We start from the raw sequence: 24362 nt of genomic DNA on the forward strand, positions 1-24362 counted from the left end.
CTGTTTTCTACTTTTCCCTCAGTCTTGATCTGTTTCACAAAGGGCTGGACCAGTTTCTATTCATTTTGCTGTACATTCTTGCTGATATTTGGTGTTATCAGAATATTTAGATTTTGCCCATCTGTGGGTCTGTAGGGATATCTCATGGTGATTTTAATTTGTATTTCTGTGATGACTTAATGAGGCTGAGCTTCTTTCCATGTTTATTGGCTGTTTGGCAATAAAGATTCACTATTTTGTTAAGGGCCTTTAAGCCTTTTCCCCATTTGTCTATTGGATTGTCTTTCACTGATCTATAGTTGTTCTCTATGTATTCTGGATTATGAGCACTGCCATGGCTTATCTTTTTAAATTTCTTTTACATTACTGTAGGATAAAAGGAAAATTTAATTTTAATGGAGTTGAATTTATCATTATTTTCTTTCATGGCAGTGCTTTTTGGTTATGTTTGAAATGTATTTCCCTATGTATTTTCTAAAATTCTGCCAGCCTTTTAGATTAGCGTCTTCCTTAGCCATTTCCCCATCACATGGTTGCACAGGGTCTCTGATTTAGCAAGTGTTCTTGTTTTCAAATTAGGGATGTTCCTTAAGGCCTTTTGCCATTCCTTTGTTAACACTGGGCTTCTGTTCCCTTTAAATTACATAAGTCATGCTGTACTCACTGTCCTTTTCCAAAACGTGTATCTTTTCTTCTCTTTGTCTCTGGTCTCAAGATTCTGGGCTTAGGCCTATTCCTTTCAGAGGTAAGCTTCTTGGAACCTCCTCTCAATTTCATCCCTGACGGGTTCTCAGGGTCCAGGTCCTACTGAAGAGGCCACATTAATGCTGTCCAGCCTCCAGAGATTGCAGCCTGTTGGAAAAAGGGGATCACCTTTTCCTTTCATTACACTACCACCCTGTCTCCAAAAGGAGACAATAGGGAGATTACAGATGTATCCATGGTAAAACTAACTGCAGGGTATGTTTGACGAACATTTCTCTGTGTGTGTGTATGCACGTCCTTTTGTATTTTTACTGTTTGCTTTTATGAGCAGAGTTTTGTCATGCTTATCCTATCCCGTTTATGGAATAAGACTGAAAGTGAAAAAGTTTTGTGTGACCCAGTGATTTGGTTCCCGCACAAACCTGTTTCTGTCCTGTCCTCCAGAGACTGGACTAAACCTCCAAGAGAGAAATAGCCCCAGTTGCAGTGTGCACCGGAGAAGGCAATGGCACCCCACTCTAGTACTCTTGCCTGGAAAATCCCATGGATGGAGGAGCCTGGTAGGCTGCAGTCCTTAGTGTCGCTAAGAGTCAGGGACGACTGAGCGACTTCATTTTCACTTTTCACTTTCATGCGTTGAAGAAGGAAATGGCAACCCACTCCAGTGTTCTTGCCTGGAGAATCCCAGGGACGGGGGAGCCTGGGGGTCGCACAGAGTCGGACATGACTGAAGTGACTTAGCAGTAGCAGCAGCAGCAGTGTGCACTCTCAGAATAGTAAGTGCAGGCAGCTGCCTTGTTCCCTCAGGTCTGTGGAGGAAACCTGAGGAAGTTTTAAAGTCCTCAGTTAACCAGGTCAGTAATGTATCCATTTTCCTAAGGCCTCCCTCCTTTCACCCTGCGCTCAGAGCTTTCCAAAATACTGATCAATCTAAACTAGTAGCCTCCAGCACTAGACATTTCATATTGTACAAATATAAATTGTATTATATCCTCACAGAGCATTTACTATCTACTTGTAGATGTGTGTTTTTCTGTGGAGAAAGGGTTTACAGCTTTCATGTGATTATCAGAGGGAATGAAAATTATCACAGGGAATTCTTAGTATGTCATCTCTGTGAAACTTCAAAATTGAGAACCGCTGAACTAGACTTTTCCAACTTTTTCAAGATCAGTCCCACAGAAGAAGGCCTGTAACTTTACAGATCCAGGAAAAATTGGGCTGCTATTTTCTAACCCTCGTACTCTTGTGTCTGGAAACTATTCTGAAAACTCTCTTGCATCCTGATAGTCTTTTATATTCCTTTTTTCAATTTTCTACCCTTTTATCCATCTGTTTATTCCTTAAACATTGAGCACCTAGATTGACTATGCAAGTTGCTGTAGAATAATCAGATATATAATTGGCGAACATATAATCTTTAATAGATGAGGAAAATCACATGCATAGATAATACCTGTGCTTGTGTTCAGTCACTAAGTTGTGTCCACTCTGTGTGACCCCAAGACTGTAGCCTGCCAGGCTCCTCTGTCCATGGGATTTCCTGGGCAAGAATCTTAGAGTGAGTTGCCATTTCCTTCTCCAGGGAATCTTCCTGACTCACGGATTGAACCCTCATCTCCTGCATTGGCAGGCGGATCCTTTATCACTGAGCCACCTGGGAAGTCCATAGATACACTGTAGTGAAAGAAAAGGAAAGTCCAGTAGAGGAGGTGCGTATGAATTGCTTTTGGACTTTAGAAAAGGATACCTGCCTCTGTTCTGGGGCAAGTACCAAGGCGTGAGGAGGAAGTGAAAGACTATGTGGTGGATTCTAGGGTTATAGAATCCAAACGATTTGGGTCTTTAGAGATGGGTGGATTTTAGATATGTGTAGATGTTAAAGAAACCTGAGCACCGAAGAATTGATGCTTTTTAACTGTGGTGTTGGAGAAGACTCTTGAGAGTCCCTTGGACAGCAAGGATATCAAACCAGTCAATCCTAAAGGAAATAAGTCCTGAATATTCATTGAAAGGACTGATGCTGAAGCTGAAGCACCAATACTTTGGCAACCTGATGTGAAGAACTGACTAATTGGAAAAGACCTTGATGCTGAGAAAGAATGAAGGCAGGAGGAGAAGGGGGTGACAGGGAATGAGATGGTTGGATGGCATCATCGACTCAATGGACATGAGTTTGAGCAAGCTTGGGGAGTTGGCGATGGATAGGGAAGCCTGGCGTGCTGCTGCAGTTTATGGGGTTGCAAAGAATCAGACACGACTGAGCGACTGAACTGAACTGAGATGTTAAATGCAGTCATCTCTGGTTCTTTATTCATTCAAATGCGACTTGAGTATATATGTGACCTAGCCTTGGTCACTTTATGGAGTTTATATTTATCAGGGCAGGTGGATTCTGAACAGGTCATTTTCTAATTAATTGCTATTTATTCATTCATTCAACAAATACTTGAGTGGCTACTAAATGTTTTTCCCAACTCTTAGAATATAGCAGTAAAGAAAATAACCTCTGTGCTCATGAAACCCACATCCTAGTTGAGAGACAGAAAGTAGGTAAATATATAATAAATTGCCAGGTAGTAATAAGTGCAGTGATGAGAAATAACAGTGAGGTGGGGCTGTTTCAGTTAATGTGATTAAGGTAGGCCTCCCTGAGAGGAGGATATTTGAGCAGAGACTTAATCAGAATGAAGATAGCAATTCCTGTGAATAGCTGGACAGAGAGTTTCTTGATAGAGGGAATAGCAAATGTTAAAATCTCAAGATGAAGATGTTTATGTTCTAGGAACAGCAAGGAGATCTCTGGGATTGGAGTGTAATTTGCAAAGGAAGAAACTGTAGAAGATGAGAGTGGAAAAGTAGATGTGGGCCAGATTGGACAAGACACCATGGCCTGGTGATGGATTGATGTTGGGAAGCTATTGGGAGAATGACATGGTGTGATTTGTTTTAAAAAGACAACTCTATCTCCTTTGGTCCAAAATAGAAGTCGGGAGACCGGTTGTCATAGTAGTTCCACAAGGACATAAAGGTTGCTTGGATTTGTACAGTGACAGTTGAAACATCACGAAGCTATATTTTCAGGGAAGGATCAGTGGGCTATCTTGTTGGATTGGATGTGGGTGTGTGAGGGAGACAGTCAAGAGTGATGTCCCAGTTTGGTGCCGTCTGCCAAGAGGCAGCACTGGGAGAGGGGTGGGATCAGGTGGGGACCAAGGGTTCTTGTTTGAGGTGCCAGCTGACATCCAGATGATGTTAAGTAGGCAAATGGATATGAATCTGGAATTCAGGGAATGGTTGAGGCTAGGGTTTTAATTTTTTGGAGTTAATGGCATATAGAGAGATTTAAAGCCACGAGACTGGGTGAAATCATCTAGGGAGTGAGTGTAAATGATCCCCTCCCTAGTGGTGTTTAATATCTTCCTCTGTTCCTTAATCACGTCAGATTCAAGTTCAACTAGGGGAAAATACTTCACAGATAGTGGTATGTACTTCCTAATTATAGTACATCAGGAAGCAATTTGGTTCTTTCTCTTTTTTATGATATTTGTATTAATCAGTGGGTTCAGGTATTGCTGTTGTGGTCTATCTGTTATAAAATTCCATCCCCATCAGCATTTAGCAACCGTTCATGATCATTTTTGGAATCCATCATGTCAATAGGGATAGCAGAAAGGTGTTAATGGATGTCTTTCCTTCCTTCTTAATTAGCTGAAATTCTTCTGTAAAGAAGCACTTTACCTCATCAGCTGTTTGGTTAGCCTGAGGTACAGTTTGTACAGGAAAGGTAGGATGAATGTTTAGAATTTCCTAAGGTTGACCAGAGACACCTCTTTCATGATGATTTCTGAGTCCTTTTGATGAGACTCCAGTAGCCTGTAAGTGCTTCCTTGTTTTTCACATATGACAAGATCTTCCAGGTTCATCTTGTTGATTTCTTTTTCTAGACTTGAATTAGCCATTTCTCTAAGGAGTTGCACAGCCCTCACTCTTAATCAATATGTGGTATGGAAGGGTTAGAGTGCCTTTTGTATCCTATGACCTTCAGGTGATCTTTTCCCCCCATAACATTTATTCTAATGGGTACTGTGATAATAAAAATAGAATGAAAATACTTTAAAAATGCAGTGTATTGATTTATATTTTAACTACACAGTTTTGAATGACTTGATTTATACATTAAACCCTACTACCTTAACAGCATTTTCTGCTTTAGTAACTCAAAATTGAAATTAGTGCCTAAAACACTAATTCTTGAGTATAGCTAATCTAAACCATGGAGATTATCGCAAAATCAGAACTGGGTTGATTTTGAAATGTGCTCTTCAGTTAAGCTTGCTGTACTCTGGTTATTGTTTCCCACTGGGCTCTTCTTCCCATTGACTCTTCCTTGAACTTAGCGTGTATAAGCCAAAGCATAATTCTTCATATGTAGGTAGGCAGAATCATGGTGATTACAGAATTCTTTTTATAGATTACTCACACACTTATATACCCATACAAAGACTACGTTTCAGTGTGGGATAGTTAAGCCTTCACACTGTATAAAGTCCATATTCTGGTTAGCCCTCTAATATTTTCTCCATGGTCTATAGGAACCAAATCCTTTGTGGAAACCATTAGCAGCAGAAATAAAAACATAATACAGTGTAATTCAGGTATGACCTAAATCAAATCCCTTATGATTATACAGTGGAAGTGACAAATAGATTTAAGGGACTAGATCTGATAGATAGAGTGCCTGTGAACTATGGACAGAGGTTCGTGACATTGTACAGGAGACAGGTATCAAGACCATCCCCAGGAAAAAGAAATGCGAAAAAGCAAAATGGCTATCTGAGGAGGCCTTACAAATAGCTTTGAAAAGAATAGAAGCGAAAAGCAAAGGAGAAAAGAAAAGATATACCCATTTGAATGCAGAGTTCCAAAGAAAAGCAAGGAGAGAGAAGAAAGCCTTTCTAAGCGATCAATGCAAAGAAATAGAGGAAAACAATAGAATGGGAAAGACTAGAAATCTCTTCAATAAAATTATAGATACCAAGGGGACATTTCATGCAAAGATGGGCTCGATAAAGGACAGAAATGGTATGGACCTGACAGAAGCAGAAGATATTAAGAAGAGGTGGCAAGAATACACAGAACTGTACAAAAAAAAAATCTTCACGACCCAGATAATCACAATGGTGTGATCACTGACCTAGAGCCAGACATCCTGGAATGTGAAGTCAAGTGGGCCTTAGGAAGCATCACTACAATCAAAGCTAGTGGAGGTGATGGAATTCCAGTTGAGCTATTTAAAATCCTAAAAGATGATGCTGTGAAAGTGCTGCACTCAATATGTCAACAAATTTGGAAAACTCAACAGTGGCCACAGGACTGGAAAAGGTCAATTTTCATTCCAATCCCAAAGAAAGGCAATGCCAAAGAATGCTCAAACTACCGCACAATTGCACTCATCTCACACGCTAGTAAAGTAATGCTCAAAATTCTCCAAGTTCCAGATGTTCAAGCTGGAACAGAGATCAAAGTGCCAACATCTGCTGGATCACTGAAAAAGCAAGAGAGTTCCAGAAAAACATCTATTTCTGCTTTATTGACTATGCCAAAGCCTTTGACTGTGTGGATCACAATAAACTGTGGAAAATTCTGAAAGAGATGGGAATAGCAGACCACCTGACCTGCCTCTTGAGAAACCTATATGCAGGTCAGGAAACAACAGTTAGAACTGAACATGGAACAACGGACTGGTTCCATATAGGAAAAGGAGTACGTCAAGGCTGAATATTGTCACCCTGCTTATTTAACTTATATGCAGAGTACATCATGGGAAATGCTGGGCTGGAGGAAGCACAAGCTGGAATCAATATTGCCGGGAGAAATATCAATAACCTCAGATATGCAGATGACACCAAGTGAAGTGAAGTTGCCCAGTCGTGTCCGATTCTTTGCGACCCCATAGACTACAGCCTACAAGGCTCCTCTGTCCACGGAATTTTCCAGGCAAGAGTACTGGAGTGGGTTGCCATTTCCTTCTCCAGGGGATCTTCCTGACCCAGGGATTGAACCCAGGTCTCCCACATTACAGGCAGACACTTTACCTAGTGAAGAGGAACTAAAAAGCCTCTTGATGAAAGTGAAAGAGGAGAGTGAAAAAGTTGGCTTAAAGCTCAACATTCAGAAAACGAAGATCATGGCATCTGGTCCCATCACTTCATGAGAAATAAATGGGGAAACAGTGGCTGACTTTATTTTTCTGGGCTCCAAAATCACTGCAAATGGTGATTGCAGCCATGAAATTAAAAGACACTTGCTCTTTGGAAGGAAAGTTATGACCAACCTAGATAGCATATTCAAAAACAGAGACATTACTTTGCCAACAAAGGTCCGTCTAGTCAAGGCTATGGTTTTTCCAGTAGTCATGTGTGGATGTGAGAGTTGGACTATAAAGAAAGCTGAGTTCCAAATTGATGGTTTTGAACTGTGATGTTGGAGAAGACTCTTGAGAGTCCCTTGGACTTCAAGGAGATCCAATCAGTCCATCCTAAAGGAGATCAGTCATTGGTGTTCATTGGAAGGTCTGATGTTGAAGCTGAAACTCTAATACTTTGGCTACCTGATGCGAAGAGCTGACTCATTTAAAAAGACCCTGATGATGTCAGCAGATGAATGGATAAGAAAGCTGTGGTACATATACACAATGGAGTATTACTCAGCCATTAAAAAGAATACATTTGAATCAGTTCTAATGAGGTGGATGAAACTGGAGCCTATTATACAGAGTGAAGTAAGCCAGAAGGAAAAACATAAATACAGTATACTAACGCATATATATGGAATTTAGAAAGATGGTAACAATAACCCAGTGTACGAGACAGCAAAAGAGACACTGATGTATAGAACAGTCTTATGGACTCTGTGGGAGAGGGAGAGGGTGGGAAGATTTGGGAGAATGGCAATGAAACATGTAAAATATCATGTAGGAAACGAGTTGCCAGTCCAGGTTCGATGCACGATGCTGGATGCTTGGGGCTGGTGCACTGGGACGGCCCAGAGGGATGGTATGGGGAGGGAGGAGGGAGGAGGGTTCGGGATGGGGAACACATGTATACCTGTGGTGGATTCATTTTGATATTTGGCAAAACTAATACAATTATGTAAAGTTTAAAAATAAAATAAAATTGGAAGAATAAAAATAAATAAATAAATAAATAAATAAATAAAAAGACCCTGATGCTGGGAAAGATTGAGGGCAGGAGAAGAAGGGGATGACAGAGGATGAAATGGTTGGATGGCATCACCAACTCAATGGACATGAGTTTGGGTGGACTCCGGGAGTTGGTGATGGACAGGGAGGCCTGGCATGCTGCAGCTCATGGGGTCGTGAAGAGTCAGACACGAATGACTGACTGAACTGAACTGAACTGAACTGAAAGGCCTGGAACCTTTGTTTACCATCTTTCCAGAAACTGCATTTTACCTTCTAGTTTAACTCTGGCATGTCAGTTGTTTCCTCTCACCCCTGCCCCCAGCACTCCTCTCTCTGAGATGAGGTGTGTAAGGCATGACTCTTAGAAAAGAACAGTAGACCAGTGATCGTGTGTAGCCACCATGCTTAGATACGGGGTACACATGTGTACCTCCTGCCTGTGTTTTGGGCTGTTCTGACAGTGCCTGAGGTTGTGTTAATTCTGAGGATGATCAGGGGCAGATCTTCCTAAATGTTATTGAATTTGCTGGGCACGTTTAAGGAAATTGAGTGAGTCTGCTGATTTGAGAGATGACAGGTTCTTTTTCTTCTCTAATTTGTTAGTGAGTACTGTCTTTTGAATGATATGCTCTGGGTCAGGTGTGTAACCAGGACTTACGTATCAAGGTGAAGTGCACATAAAGGAGAACTGGTTTTGTAAATTGTGTATTAATTTCAAACTTAGCTGTTGCTTCAGTCTTATATATTCTCATACAGTAAAGGGTCTGAGGGGTATCTCTTCAGCTAGTTCTGGCTTAGCCAGTTGAGCTTTTCTTTTCTTTTTTTTTACTATCAAAGAAAAAAAGTCTTGTTTGTTTGGAAATAATGAACAAACGTGGAAATAATGAACAAATTAATGAATGACCAAGTGAATAAATCAGTGAATCTGACAAGAGTCAAAACAAGGCAAGAGTTGAAAGAAAATTTCATTAAATATATTCAGAAATTGGAAATCAAGTTTTCAAAAGATTTTATTAAAAGGCACCATTTGCTCAGAGAAGTTCACCATTTCTTACAATTATTTCTGTTATGACGTTTTCATGAAGTCAAATATTTTAAAACTTTGGGAATATATTTTTAGAGTCTATATTTTGATGGTGTGAATATCTTTGGAGTATTTTATTTTGATTTTTTTTGGTGGATATTATAATATTCTTTGTCTGGGGACAGTTGTGTTAATTGGAATCTGTCACATTATAGTGTTTGGAGAGAGATGTTTTTTGATAACTTTTTCTGCCTGTATAAAATGAAGATCTTTCATTAAGTGTGATCTTTTTGTGATCTAATTTGAACATTAATCTGGTTTGTTGAAAGCAAGCATTTAATTTGAAACCTCAAAGTTAAACTCAGGAAAATATTCAGTTTAGTCGCTCAGTTGTGTCTGACTCTTTGTGACCCCATTGACTGCAGTACCCCAGGCCTCCCTGTCCATCACCAACTCCCAGAGCTTGCTCAAACTCATGTCCATTGAATTGGTAATGCCATCCAACCATCTCATCCTCTGTCGTCCCCTTCTCCTCCTGTCTTCAATCTTTCCCAGCATCAGGGTCTTTTCCAATGAGTCAGTTCTTCCCATCAGGTGGCCAAAGTATTGGAACTTCAGCTTCAGCATCAGTCCTTCCAATGAATATTCAGGACTGATTTCCTTTAGGATTGACTGCAAGGATTGATCTCCTTGCAGTCCAAGAGACTCTCAAGAGTCTTCACCATCACCACAGTTTAAAAGCATCAATTCTTTGGCACTCAACTTTCTTTATGGTCCAACTCTCACATCCATACATGACTATTGGGAAAACCATAGCTTTGACTAGATGGACCTTTGTTGGCAAAGTAATGTCTCTGCTTCTTAATACGCTGTCTAGGTTGGTTATAGCTTTACTTCCAAGGAGCAAGAGTCTTTTAATTTCATGGCTGCAGTCATCATCTGCAGTGATTTTGGAGCCCAGGAAAATAACGTCTGTCACTGTTTCCATTGTTTCCCATTCTATTTGCCATGAAGTGATTAGACCTCTCGATTATAGACACGTAGGGAAACCGCTAGAAGCTCTCTCACTTCACTCAGGTCTCTGCTCAAATGTCGCTTCATCCAGGAGGCATCTACCCTAACCACCTTACTGGTAAACCAGCCTCAGTCTCCAGTGTCTATGTATGCTTTTTCATTAGTGTTAAACTTTTTGCTGTTTACACTGCTGCATCTTTGCCACTTAGAATAGTGCCTGGCACCATGAAAGGTATTCCATAATGGTTTGTTGAATGAGTAAATTGTTTACCGTCTGTCTCCCCAATAGAATTCAGGCCTCATAAGGATGCCTGGCACAAGTTTGGCCTTCTAGCATTTGCTTGAAAGAATGAAGTGAATGTAATACCAATAGTATTCAAATTCACGTGTGTGTGTGTGTGTGTGTGTGTGTGTATGCTGGTCAGTCGCTTCAGTTGTGTCCGACTCTTTGCGACTCGATGGACTGCTGCCCTTCAGGCTCCTCTGTCTGTGGGATTCTCTAGGTAAGAATACTTGAGTGGGTTGCTGTGCCCTTCTTCATATATATGTATATGATATGTATATGTATATATATATACATATATGATCACATCTTGGTTATATGTTTAAACTGCACATAGATTTCTCATCCAGAAATGGATTGTTGGAAGGATGTAGTCTCTAAGTAAAGTCTAGAACCAACACAGTCTGCTATCTTTTTTGCTAATGTGGATAGGCAGGTTTACATACAGGGTCACCTTTTTTTCAGTGGCTAAATAACACTGGTATATGTTAGTATCATGCTGATAGAAATCAAAGGGTACTGTCATGTGAGTATCACGTGACCAACTCATTGAATGGATTAGTAGTGAATTCTTTTCTCTTTGCTTCATTTTTTAAAGTTGAAAAAGTTTGTCATTCTTATTTCTAGTGTAAATGTCTGTTAGTTGTGTGCTTTCTATGCTGATCTCAGGTCTCAAAATGGAGGTTGAGGGCTTATATTTTTTATGAGAACATTTCATAAACTCTTGTTCACATTGGATTTTGTTTCTGTTTCATTTTACATTCTTGTGGTTTCATTTGGGAATGCAGTAACATACTGTGTTGACTTCTATCATTTCTCAACATCGTGGTTGGTCCCATGTGATGAACCCTTGTGAAGCAGGGTGGTACTTCTGGTATTCAGGTCCTTTGTGGGAGAGGGGATGAAAGTATATGTCAGAAAACTGAGAAGTGGATATAGCATTAATCTTGGGCATATTGAAGAGCTGGGTTGATCATAAGGCAGTCTGTACATCTGGAAAATAAAGATTCTTTTTCAAACTACATGGTGAGTATCTACTGCTTTCAAATGTGCAGATTTTTCCTTAGGAAAGAAGAATGAAGACAGAAGAATCTGCACTTTCCCTTTTTCTCCTCCAGTGATTTAGCAGAACATTTCAATTTTCTTCAGGTAATTAAACCGGAGAGCAATGACAAGGAAACAGAAGGTGCCTATGAGTCCGATCTCCCTGAGGAGCTCTGTGGAAGCCAGCTTCCGCAACAGTCCCTGAAAGGCTATAATGACAGCCCTGATGTCATTATAGAGGCGCAGTTTGATGACAGCGACTCAGAAGATGGACATGGCAACACTCAAAATGCTCTGGTTGATGGTGTTAAGAAACTCTCAGTGTGTGTGCAGGAAAAAGGTGAGTACAGGACGGCTTTCTGACATTTTATTTGGTAGATTGTCTTAAGTATTGGAATTCTTTCTGTGCCACAGAATTCATCACACAGTACAATTGGTGTCTTTCTAGTTTTTAACCTGTTGCAGCTTTTAGGAAAGGGGGATCTTTGACAGGCTTCAGCTGCTGTTTATGAGGCAGGAACAAACTGCTGCTGGTGATTTGTGTGGTCAGTGGCTGCTGTTGTCACAACAGCTGTTGTCCTAGGGGGCTTTGCATTGTGTTGATAGCTCACCTTGATTTTCCTGTGATGAGTCCAATCCCACCCTGTGGTTGATGGGAACAGAATTAAACCATTAAATCCTTCCCCCCAAAAAGCACTTCATTTTACCCTAGAATTTGCTTTAATTTTAACTCAGAACATTTTGTCCTTAGTGGTGGGAATGAAAAATGAAAAGTGTTTGCAAGTGAAAATGTTAGTCACTCAGTTGTGTCTGACTCTTGCAACCCCAGGGACTATATAGCCCACCAGGTTCCTTTGTGCTTGGAATTCTCCAGGCAAGAATACTGGAGTGGGTAGCCATTCCGTTCTCCAGGGGATCTTCCCAACCTGGGTCTCCTGCATTGCAGGGAGATTCTTTACCATCTGAGCCACCAGGGAAGCCCAGTGGTGGGAATGGATCACTTTACATGTGATAAGTAGATGATCCTTACAGAGTTTCGATTGTAAACTTTTAGAAAAGCTAGTCTTATTTTCTCTGATCAAAATTTAAACCATGAGTCCCCTGGATGCTGAAAAAGCAATTGCAGACATTTAGGGGAGGAGCTGTGACCAAAGACCCTACCTGAGTGCACTCTGAGAAACTTAAGGGAAAGGAGCAAAAACTGGAATATTTCAATGAATAGATTTCTAGAAGGTTTTAAGTGCAGGGAATCTGTTTTCTAGCCAGATTGAGTTTTATGTATGTCGTGAAATGGAAAAAATTGACCTGGCTAGGCCAACTAGATTATGAGGTTTTTTTAATCAGGAAGAAGTTTCTGGCACAGCCCCCATGAAAGGCTGGAAGAAATGCCAGAAGATTACTAAAGGAGGATGTTGAGCAGACACGCTGTGATAGAGACTGGTGAGCACAGTTCTCTGACTCCTGAAGAAAGTTGGAGGTGATTTCAGGAAGTGACTGCATATAAGGATCGTCCTGTGTCTCCACTGCTGATGAGGGAGTGATCTGGGGCAGCAAGCATTTTCTGAAAGCATATGTTGTGTTCTGGTGCCAAGTACTGCTCATCCAGAAGGACTTTCCAACTTTGAAATTCTGTCTGAATGAGGAGGCCACTGCTTCCTCACTGCCCTACCAGGTGTGCTGACCTGAGGACACCCAGGTTCTTTCTGTTTTTTGTGGCCTGTTTAGAGACAACTAGTGGTTTCACTGTTCACGGCCCAGCCGATTTCATTTGGATGTTATTCCTTGAAAATTCATTCTTCTGATGTTTCTTCTTTTTTCTTTCAAAAATAGTTGGATACTGTGACCCTCTTTTGAGAGTACATGTGTATCATAATGGCATTAATACTGTGAGTCATGTCTTTGTGGGAAGACCCTAAATAGTTAAATCGTTTATCAACAAGGTCACCGAGAGAGATACTTGAAGGACAAAGCCAAGGGGGGTTAGTACTTTGGAATTGAGGGGGTAATTATCCCAAAACTACTTTGTGGAATCCTTGCTCAGGTGATTGAAGTTAGTAGACCTCAGTAGCCTCTTTTCCCCCAGGCTCCAAGTTGAAGAGTTAAGATGCCTCAGTTTCTCATTAGTGGTTGGTACCAATACAAGCACAAGGAAGTACTGATGGATGGAAGTGATGGCAGAATTGATGCCTGGGGTGGATATTAGTAATCCACTTTGCTCTTTGTTTGGGAAATTCTGATGCTGGACCTACTCTTGATTTGTCATCTGGTCCCTCCATCTCTGTTGCAAGTAAGTATCATTGAGTGTTTTGCAAGTCCACTGTAAGCAGTGTTTTCCTTACTCTTTTTATGGTCTTCCTATCCTACTGTTATTTATATTGCTTCCTTACTGGCCCTGACTGAGGGAACAGCCTTAATCCTTCCCTCAGTATCTGGTACCAATTTCTCTTTCCCGCTAGCCTCTAAATAGAGAGAGTTGGTGAAACCGCATGGCTGTTTCTCATTTCTTGCCCTCTTGATATTTAGGAAAATTGCAATTTGCTCTTTTAAATATCATGGTGTTTTTAGAATATTTCAACCAGCTTCTCTTCTCTGGATAATATAAAATCTGGTTACAGTTAGGATGTTAGTACTTTTTGCACCATTTAAGGGTTTGAAATTTGTTATTGAAACAAACCATAACCTTAAGAACATCATAAACTTTTCCTATGACTTCTAGAAAGGTTCTTTGCTTTGTCTTCTAGTTACAGATTGTGTATTATCCTAATCACACTTATGTGCAGAAGAGGGGTTTTTATTTATTTTTGTTTTAATATCTTTTTTTTAAAACCTGAAGCAAATGCTATATATTACAGTATGCATTGTATATCCCTCTTTGCCCAGGAAACATTCATATCTTTATTGTAACTACCAGTTTCTCTGGTAAGTGAGCAAGTAACCTCAGCTGTCTGCAGCAAATACTTTGCATTCAGAGAAAAGTTTCTCTGAGCATCTCAGACCTACATAGTAGTTTCTTCTAGAAAGACAGCATGGATCTGGATCAGCCTCAGCCCTTGAGAGAGAATGGGCCAAAGACCTAGGGCCCTTTTCTAGGTCGAGCCCCACAGCCTCTCAAGGCTAAGCTTTTACCACTTTCTAGGCAGTGGCATTATCAGCATAGGAAATGGCCATCTGGTCGAGACCAGGGACAACCCAAATAAATATCTTTTGGTATCAAGTATTTGAGTAACAGTCACCTAATTAGTCAACTCCTAAGGAGAAGAAAAGTCATGACTGAGTGGCGCAGTAGCTCTTTATCATACATCTTTGGGAACTTTAAGAAGAGTTTTGAATCTTAGCATTGGTGACTCAATCAGGCTGTGACATACTTTTCCTGTTCTCTACCTTAGTAGGGTCTGTCAGAGATCTTGTTCAGTTTTCTGGTCTGGAAGTAGGCTTCTGCAAGTACCCTGAAGGCTGAACATGGGTTTGAATGTAGAGTCGGTGACATTTTCAATTCTCTCTTTTTGTCTCTGGCCGCCTTTAGCTCTTTCTTGAAGGGAGAATCCACAGGGAATCCTTGTCCCTTTATGGGGTTTGACTCAATCTGTTACTCCTCCTCCTGGGGCCTGCTCAGGTCAAGCTCAGGAATCAGGAAGAGCCCTTTCTTTCACACTTAAAATTCATCTCCTTCCAATGACAGCCCTGTTCAGTGTCTAGGTTTAAGTTGCCTTTCCTTTGATAAAAAGTAACTGTATTTCCCTTTGGCTGAGAAAAGCAGGTCTGTATGATTATTCATCTGTGATACTTTGAGGTTACTGAAATCCCAAGATCCCTAGCTGTTTGGAAACCCTTCTTTCCTTCACAGAGAGGAATGGTTGGTCTAGCATAGGATTTGGGTCTTAGGTAGACATTGTAGGTCCTGACCATCTTTCTCTGCCTGAATCACACATGATACGAATGCAACACCCATTTAGTCTAAAAAGCAGGGAAGCAAAAATCCCCACTGTACCCTTCTAGCATAGGTTTGGACAAGACTTTGCTCTCTCTTTCTTTTTAATGATACTTTAAAACACTGGCAGTCTTTTGGACTCTGTGGGAGAGGGAGAGGGTGGGATGATTTGGGAGAATGGCATTGAAATACGTAAAATATCATATATGGAACGAGTCGCCAGTCCAGGTTCGATACACGATACTGGATGCTTGGGGCTGGTGCACTGGGACGACCCAGAGGGATGGTATGGGGAGGGAGGAGGGTTCAGGATGGGGAACACATGTATACTTGTGGCGGATTCATTTCGATATTTGGCAAAACCAATACAATATTGTAAAGTTTAAAAAAAAACAAAACACTGGCACAAAACTTTATTCAAAAATTAAATAGATGGCAGTTCCCCATCAACCACAATTTTTGACTGAGTGGGCAACCATTCCTCCCCGTGAAGTCCTCAAAAGAAATATATGAACCAAGGATAGAGCAATGCAGAGGAGCAGTTCTTTATTAACTAAGGTTTTGACCAAGGCAGAGTGATTACACCAGTCTATACTTTCACCAGCAATTCATGAGGCTTAAAAATTTTTTTTTATTTTATTGAAGTATAGTTGATTTATAGTGGTATGTTAGTTTCTGCTATACAGTGGAGTGATTCAGTTATACACACACACATATATATGTGTGTGTCTATATATATATATTCTTTTTTCATGTTCTTTTCCATTATGGCTTATTACAGGATATTGAATATAGTTCCCTGTGCTATATCATAGGACCTTGTTGTTTATCCATTCTATAGAAAATAGTTTGCATATGCTAATCTCAAACTCCCAGTTCTTCCCTCTTCCACCCTGCCTCCCCCTTGGCAACCACAGGTATATTCTTTGTATCTGTGAGTCTGTTTTGTGGCAGTTTATTTATGCCATATTTTAGAGTCCACATATAAGTGATGTCATATGGTATTTGTCTCTCTTTTTCTGATTTTCTTCACTAGTGTGATAATCTCTAGGTCCATTGATGTTGCTGCAAATGGCATTATTTCACTCTTTTAAAAAATATTTATTTTTTAATTGAAGGATACTTGCTTTATAGAATTTTGTTGTTTTCTGTCAAACATCAACATGGATCAGCCATAGGTATACATATGTCCCCTCCCTACCTCACTCTCTTTTTTTTATGGCTGAGTATATTCCATTGTGTGTGTGTGTACACACAATATCTTCTTTATGCATTCATCTGTTGATGGATATGTCTTCCTATGTCTTGGCTTTTGTAAATAGTGCTGCTGTGAACAATAGAGGTACATGTATCTTTTTGATGTATGGTTTTGTCTGGATATATGATCAGGAATGGGATTGCTTGATCATATGGCAACTCTGTTTTTAGTTTCTTAAGAAACCTCCATACTGTTTTCCATAGCGACTGCATTAATTTACATTCCCACCAACAGTGTAGGAGGGTTCCCTTTTCTCCACACCTATGAGGCATCTTCTGTTTTCTTGTTCCTGCCAACAGTTTTCAAGTTTTTATCCTCTAGAGACTAAGTTCTGTAAATTGCCTTTTCATATTGTTTGCCCATTGTTCCATCAGAGTTACTGTTCTATCGTTGATTTGCAGGAATTTCTTGTCTATTCTCCATAATGATTGCTTTTCCATTTTAGGCATTGCAAACAACCTCTGTTTTTCTGTCCTTTATTCATTCATCTATTAACTTTATGGTGTTTTCATTGAACAAAATTTCTTAATTTTACTGCAGGAAAATTAATCAAATACTTTATAGTTTTTTTTAGTTTTTCCCTCTGCTGAGGTCACATATCCCACACAACCTTTATTAACTCCACAGTATTACCTTTTGCTGAACTTTATGAAGCTAATTCTTTACTGATTGAGAGTATTATTTGGTTTCTGTCCTTTAAATATATTTTTGTTATTGAACCATCCTTGAATTCCTAGGATAAATCCTACTTAATCCTGATATATTTTTATTTTTTAAATATAATACTAGATTTACTTAGGTAATATATAGTGTAGGGTTTTTAGTATTATGTTAAATGGCCCTATCATTTTCTTATCAGTATCTGATTTTTAGAATCAAGATTATGTTAGCTTCATGAAGTGTCCTGATCAGTTTTTGACTGTTTACTATTTTCCCGGAACGACTTGTATAAGAGAGGAATTAAGTGTTCCTTAGAATTTGGTAGAACTCATTGTAAAATTGTCTACACCTGCTGTTTTTCAGAAGGCGAGATCTTTGCTCTTTCAGTCTTTTATACTAATTGGTCTGTTTAATCTCTCTCTCTATTTTTGGTGCCAATTCTGGCATAATTTAAGGGGAATTTATCCATTTGAATTTATGAGCACATAAATATTCTTAATACTCATTGAAAGTAAAAGTTGCTCAGTCCTGTCCGACTCTTCATGACCCCGTGGACTATACAGCTCATGGAATTCTCCAGAGCAGAATCCTGGAGTGGGTATATGTTCCTTTCTCCAGGGGATCTTCCCAACCCAGGGATTGAACCCAGGTCTCCTGCATTGCAGGGGGTTTCTTTACCAGTTGAGCCACCAGGGAAGCCCAAGAATACTGGAATACTGGAATGTATAAGTCTATCCCTTCTCCAGGGAATCTTCCTGACCCAGGAATCAAACCAGGGTCTCTTGCATTGCTGGTGGATTCTTTACCAGCTGAGCTACCAGGGAAGCCCATTAATATTCTTTAATTGTTAATTTCCTTGTATCTGTACTTTTGCCTCCCTTTTCATTCTGTATTTTAATTGTTTGACCCTTCTCTCTTTTTTCTTAACTCTTGCTTGCCAAAGATCCATCTTATTGTGTTGCTAATCCTTTCATGACGCCAGTTGTCATGCTCTTCACACCATGCACACTGTTCGCTGAACCCATGGTAGGAAAGTTGCGAGCTAAGAGGCTGGAAGGAGACTCAAGGAACCGTAGGAACTGCAGACATGTTTTTTCTCTCCTGGCTGGCATGGCAGCCATAACACAGCCTCTCTGCTGGCTGATGCAGCAGCTGTAGCAGCAGCCACAACATAATTATAACATAATAATAACGAACTTTCACTTCTCACTTTCATGCATTGGAGAAGGAAATGGCAACCCACTCCAGTGTTCTTGCCTGGAGAATCCCACGGACGGGGGAGCCTGGTGGGCTGCCTTCTATGGGGTCGCACAGAGTCGGACACGACTGAAGCGACTTAGCAGCTTAGCAATAATAACAAAGCCATAACATAACCTCATATAACATAACCATGATGTTGCTCCAATGTAGCCCTGATGCAGTTCATACTGGTATCCCGCACAAAGTAGCCCATGACCAAGCGAGTGCCTTGTGATGTGCATGTACAGTGCTGTAAGCAATCTCAGCCTATACACAACTGTGCAAAGTCATTGTTTACAGAACATGGGGCCAGAGGGCATGAGAGTGTGGGGTGAGAGAGCCTGACTGACGCCATCTTGTTAATTTACCCACATTAATCTTTTCCAGGAGCATGATTTTTTGTTGTGTTATTCTTCTGTTTATTGTTGATGGGATGTTGTTCTTTGTATCATTGATATTTACCCTTATCGTAGTTACTTAATTCCTTATTTGGGAGGGTTTCCTTTTTTGCCCTTTTCCCAACTTCTTTTTTTAAAAATTCTTTTTATTTAATTAATTTATTTGGCTGTACCAGGTCTTAGTTGCAGTATGTGGGCTCTAGTTCCCTGACCAGGGATTGAACCCAGCCCTTTGCATTGGGAGCACAAAGTCTTAGCCACTGGACCACCAGGGAAGTCCCTTCCCAACTTCCTCAGTTCAGTAACTCTTTGCAACTTTTCTTGTTTCCTTTGAAATGCTTTTAAAGGTATAAATTTCCCTCTGAATACTACTTTTGCCATATCTAGGATATACCTGGATATATTTTTGTATACATACTAACCATATATGTAGTTACAAATAATAATCACTGATATTTATTGAGCATTAGCTATGTTCTAGGACCTAAGTACTTTATAATTAGTGATTATAACAGATTTCTATATATTAATATTGTATCCTGTAACATTACTGAAGTCATTAGTCACCATTGGGTGTGATGTTAGCTGAGAGTTTGTCATAAATAGCCTTTATTATATTGATATATATTCCTTCTCTACCAACTTTGATGAGAATTTTTATCATGAATGGATAATGAATTTTGTCAACTACTTTTTCTGTGTCTATTAAGATGATCATGTGATTTTTATCCTGTTTGCTAATGTATCGCATTGATTGATTTGCAGATATTGAACCATTCTTGTGTCCCTGGAATATATCCCACTTGATTACAGTGTATGATCCTTTTATATATTGTTGGATTTGGTTTGCTAATATTTTGTTGAGAATTTTTGTATCTATGTTCTTCCCAGATATTGGCTCGTAGGTTTTTTTTTGTCGTTTCTTTGGTTTTGGTATTAGGGTGATGGTGGCTTCATGGGGGTACTCTGTCCTCTTCACTTTTTTTAGACTAGTTCAGGGAGGATATTATATTACTACTTCTTTATATGTTTGGTAGAATTGCCTTGTGAAGCCATACAGTCCTGGACTTTCATTGGCGGGAATTTTTTTAAATTACAAATGCAGTTTCACTACTAGTAATCAGTGTATTCAAATTGTTTGTTTCTTCTTGATTTAGTCTTGGCAGTTTGTATGTTTCTAGAAATTTGTCCATTTCTTCTAGGTAATCTGTTAGTGTATAAGTGTTTATAGTATTTCCTTATGATTTTTTTTTTTTTTTTTGTATCTCTGTGGTATTGGTTGTTATTGTTCCTCTTTCATTTCTAATTTTGTTTGTTTGAGTTCTCATTTCTTCTTGGTGGGTCTGGTTAGAAGGTTATCAATTTTGTTTATTTATTCATTTAAAAAAAACAGCTCTTGGTTTCATTGATCTTTTCTGTTGTTTTTTCATCTCTATTTTATATCCTCTGTGATCTTTATTATTTCTTTACCACTGCTGACTTTGGGTTTTGTTTGTTCTTCTTTTTAGATGGTAGGTTAGATTGTTTATTTGAGATTTTCTTGTTTCTTGAGGAAGGCCTGTATTACTATAAACTTCCCTCTGAGAACTGATTTTGCTGCATCCAGTAGAGTTTGGAAGTCATTTCCATTTTCATTTGTCTTGAGGTATTTTCTGACTTCCCTGTTGACCCATTGGTTTTTTAGTAACATGTTGTTTAATCTTTACATGTTTGTTCTTTGCCCACTTTTCTTTCTGTAATTGACTTCTAGTTTCATACTGTTGTGGTTGGAAAAAGTGCTTAATATAATTTCTATCGTCTTAAATTTGTTGAGACTTGTTTTGTGGTGTAGCATGTGATTTATCCTGGGGAGTGTTCCTTGTGTTCTTGAAAAGAATGTGTATTCTGCTGCAATTCATTCTCATTTTCTCATGTCTGTAAAGTAAGGATCAGTAAGCTTAACTGGCCCCACAGGCCAGACCCAGTCATGGCCACTCATTTACGTATTCTCTACATCCACTTTCAGGCTACAAAAAGAGTTGAGTAGTTGTGACACAGAAGTCTGTCTCTGGGTATCCCACAAAGCCAGAAATACTCACAACTTATTTAAACCTGTAATTCTCAGGTTATTTGGTCTCAAGACACTTCTATGTTCTTAAGAATTACTGAAGACTCCAAGGTGCTCTTATGTATGTAGGTTATATCTATCAATATTTCTGTATTTAAAATGAAAACTAAGAAAGCTTTAAAATATTGCAAAATTCTGCAAGTACACAAGTCAACATTTAAGAAAAACTTCAGGTTTTAAAATAGTGATTTAAAATTGGGTATTAGTGAGGTTAATGAGATTATGGTAGATAAAACAATAGTCAAAATCCAGAGGCAAAAAATGGAAGTAACATCTAAAATGTGCTTGTTTATACTTTAAATTGATTATCTTAGAAAATTCTAGAAAACACAGGATACATCAGCACACATTCCAGTAGTCATTAGAGCAGGGGGTAGCAGAGGTATTCTGTAAAGGGCCACATTGTAAATATTTCCAGCTCTGTGGGATACCCAGAGACAGACTTCTGTGTCACAACTACTTAACTCTTTTTGTAGCCTGAAAGTGGATGTAGAGAATATGTAAATGAGTGGACATGACTGGGTTTGGCCTGTGGGGCCAGTTTAGCTTGAAGTGAAGTTGCTCAGTCGTGTCTGACTCTTTGCGACCCCATAGACTGTAGCCTATCAGGCTCTTCTGTCCATGGGATTTTTCAGGCAAGAGTGCTGGAGTGGATTGCCATTTCCTTCTCCAGGGGGATCTTCCCAACCCAGGAATCGAACCCGGGTCTCCCGCATTGCAGGCAGACGCTTTACTGTCTGAGCCACCAGGGAATCCCCAGTTTACCTTACTGATCCTTATTTTACAGACATGAGAAAATGAGAGTGAAAGAGACAAATAATGTCTTAGTATTATTACGAAGAGTCCTGACCGTGTGAATCCTTTGGCAGGATCTCAGACCACACTTGAAGAACCACTGGCTTAAGCTATTGAAATTGATAGTTGATGCTGAACAAGACTTTAGTGAATGTTTTAATTATATATTGTTAGGAAATGTAGCACCGCTTCATTTCCTTAGTTTCTTGTGGTTATTGGATTGGTTTTTTGTCCATGTATTGGTACTTAAAATAATTTGGATAAAAATTTATTGCCTCAATCCTTTTGCTCAATTGTGTGGTCCTTTTTGGGGACTGTTTGTGCCCTGTTTTGACTACAGCATGATCTGTATATGTCTTGGTTTATCAAACCTGTTCACAGTGTGAATTGCAGAATCTTTACATCCTCTTAATATGTTTAATAGTTTATAGCATTATTGTACTTTAGGAAAAACCAATGAGTATTTTGTGTTTTTTAGTATTAATTTGAAAGGAAAATTTCCAGCAATTTCCTACATATAATCATTGATACAATAAGAAAACTATTGGTGTTGTTTTGTCTCTTTAAACTAGATACCTTAATGAATGCTCTAATATTTCCAATAATTTTCTCATTGGTGGTTTTGATTTTCTAGGTATAAAACAATTTTATCTACAAATAATTTTGTCCTTACCATTCTAATTTTGTGCTTTTCATTTATTACCTCATTGCGTTGGCCATTACTTTAAAAACTGTATTACATAATGGTGGTGGATGCCTTCTTCCGGACTTTAATAGGAATGCTTCCAGTATTAAACCCTCAAGCACGGTGCTGGTTGTTGGCTTGAGACCTAGTTAACCAAGTGTCCTCTTTCTTTTCTACTTAAAGTTTATATGGGAATGGATATTGAATTTTTATTTTAAGTGCCTGTTGAGCTTCTTTCAAGATTTCATTTTTTCCCCTTTGGCTTGTTTACTTGATAATGTATATAACATTGAATAATTCTTACATCCCTCATACAACCGTGACCCTCATTTGGTCATGGTGTATAGCATGTTTTAACATGTAACTCAATTTGGTTTGCTAATGTTTATTTTTGATTTTTGGATTTATAATACAAGATGTGAGTTTCTTCTTACTAGGCAGTCTTTGTTATGTTTTGGTGTGTGTGTATATATGCTCAGTTGCTCAGTTGTGTCTGACTGTTTGTGACCCTATAGACTGTAGCCTTCCAGGCTCCTCTGTCTGTGGGATTTCCCAGGCAAGACTACTGGAATGGGTTGCCATTTCCTCTTCCAGGGAATTTTCTCCACCCAGGGAGTGAACCTGCGTCTCCTGCATTGGCAGGCAGATTCTTTACCACTGAGCCACGTGGGAAGCCCTGTGTCTTGGTATCAGGCTTTGTTAACTTTGTGGGAAGAACTGGGAGTCTTTCTTTTTCTCGCTGCTTTGGAGCACTTAGAATAGCATTCAGAAGGATGAAGTGTTCCTGGTACTTGAACCATTTAAAGCACTGATGGTTGAAACATGGGTTAAGACTTTATCTGGCAGCTTTTTCCATGTCTAATGATTGTTTGTTTCTGTAGGGTTTTCCCCTCTTCTTGTGTTAATGTTGATAATTTGTATTTTGCAAGAAAATTATACATTTTAGCACCTATTCTAATATTAATATTTTAGAATAGAGTTGTACAAAGTTTTTTTCAATTAATTTCCTCTGCATCTATAATCAAACCTTTCAGTTTGCCCCTAATTTTTTATTACACTAGGAAGTGACGTGTCTGTGTTTTAGTAGAGATTTATTTCTCTTATTTTTATTTATTGTCAGTAATCTCTACTTTTATCTTTAGACATGTTAAGTCTGAGGTAGTTAGGTGTAGTTGGAAATGTAGGTTAAATTTCATGTCATAGTTTGGGTGGGAAATGTAATTTAAAGAATCATTGGCATCTAGTTAGTTCCTTGAAGAGAACCCCTCCATTCTAAGGGTTTCTTTAAGGGACTGTCAGAGTACAGGGCCTACCTGTTCTCTCCTGCCACCTGAGTTTCCTTCCTTGAAAGAAATAAATATTATCGCACTGCTCCCTGCCCTACAGACTCCATAAGAAACTCTTATAGGTTTAAAAGTCTTCCGTGTGTGTGATGAAATATATATAGCACAAAATTTGCCTTTCTAATCATTTTAAAGTTTACACTTCTGTCCTGCTAATTACATTCATGATGTTCAACAGCCATTACTACTATCTAGTACTATCCCCACACTTTTTTAATCATGTTACACAGACACTCTAACGGTTAAACAGTAACTCCCTGTTTAATCCACCCCAGCCTCTGCTAACCACTAATCTGCTGCTGCTGCTAAGTTGCTTCAGTTGTGTCCGACTCTGTGCAACCCCATAGATGGCATACTTCTTCTCTTTAAGTGGTCTCTTCTTTTTTTTGTTTTGGTCTATTCTCGATATGTCATATGTAAATGGAGTCATACAACATTTCTCCTTTTGTGTCTGGCTTATTTCATTTAGTCTAATGTCTTCAAGATTCATCTATGTTGTCACATGTATGAGAATATCATTCCTTTTCATGACTGAGTAGTATTTCATTGAATATACATTTTGTTTATCCATTCATGTTAATGGACACTGTTTTGCTTCTACCTTTTGGCTCTTCAATAGTGAATAATGCCAAAATGAGCCTTGGTGTGCAAGTATTTGAGTGAAAGTGAAAA

General features: G+C 39.2%; 1 protein-coding gene across 5 annotated transcripts in view; it reads left to right on the forward strand.

Moving 5' to 3' along the window:
• The window catches only part of DIS3L2 (DIS3 like 3'-5' exoribonuclease 2), a 357289-nt gene that overhangs the window by 97864 nt on the left and 235063 nt on the right, over positions 1 to 24362 (forward strand). For all 5 annotated transcript variants that reach the window (XR_003506580.1, XM_027516383.1, XM_027516355.1 and 2 more), the window contains exon 6: positions 11383 to 11617. Coding sequence is in view for 4 of the 5 variants with exons in the window: in XM_027516383.1 (XP_027372184.1) it covers positions 11383 to 11617 (235 nt within the window). In the remaining variant the exon portion in view is untranslated. The remainder of the gene's footprint in view (positions 1 to 11382; positions 11618 to 24362) is intronic.

Source organism: Bos indicus x Bos taurus, chromosome 2 (assembly GCF_003369695.1).
Source record: "Bos indicus x Bos taurus breed Angus x Brahman F1 hybrid chromosome 2, Bos_hybrid_MaternalHap_v2.0, whole genome shotgun sequence".
Lineage (NCBI taxonomy): Eukaryota > Metazoa > Chordata > Mammalia > Artiodactyla > Bovidae > Bos > Bos indicus x Bos taurus.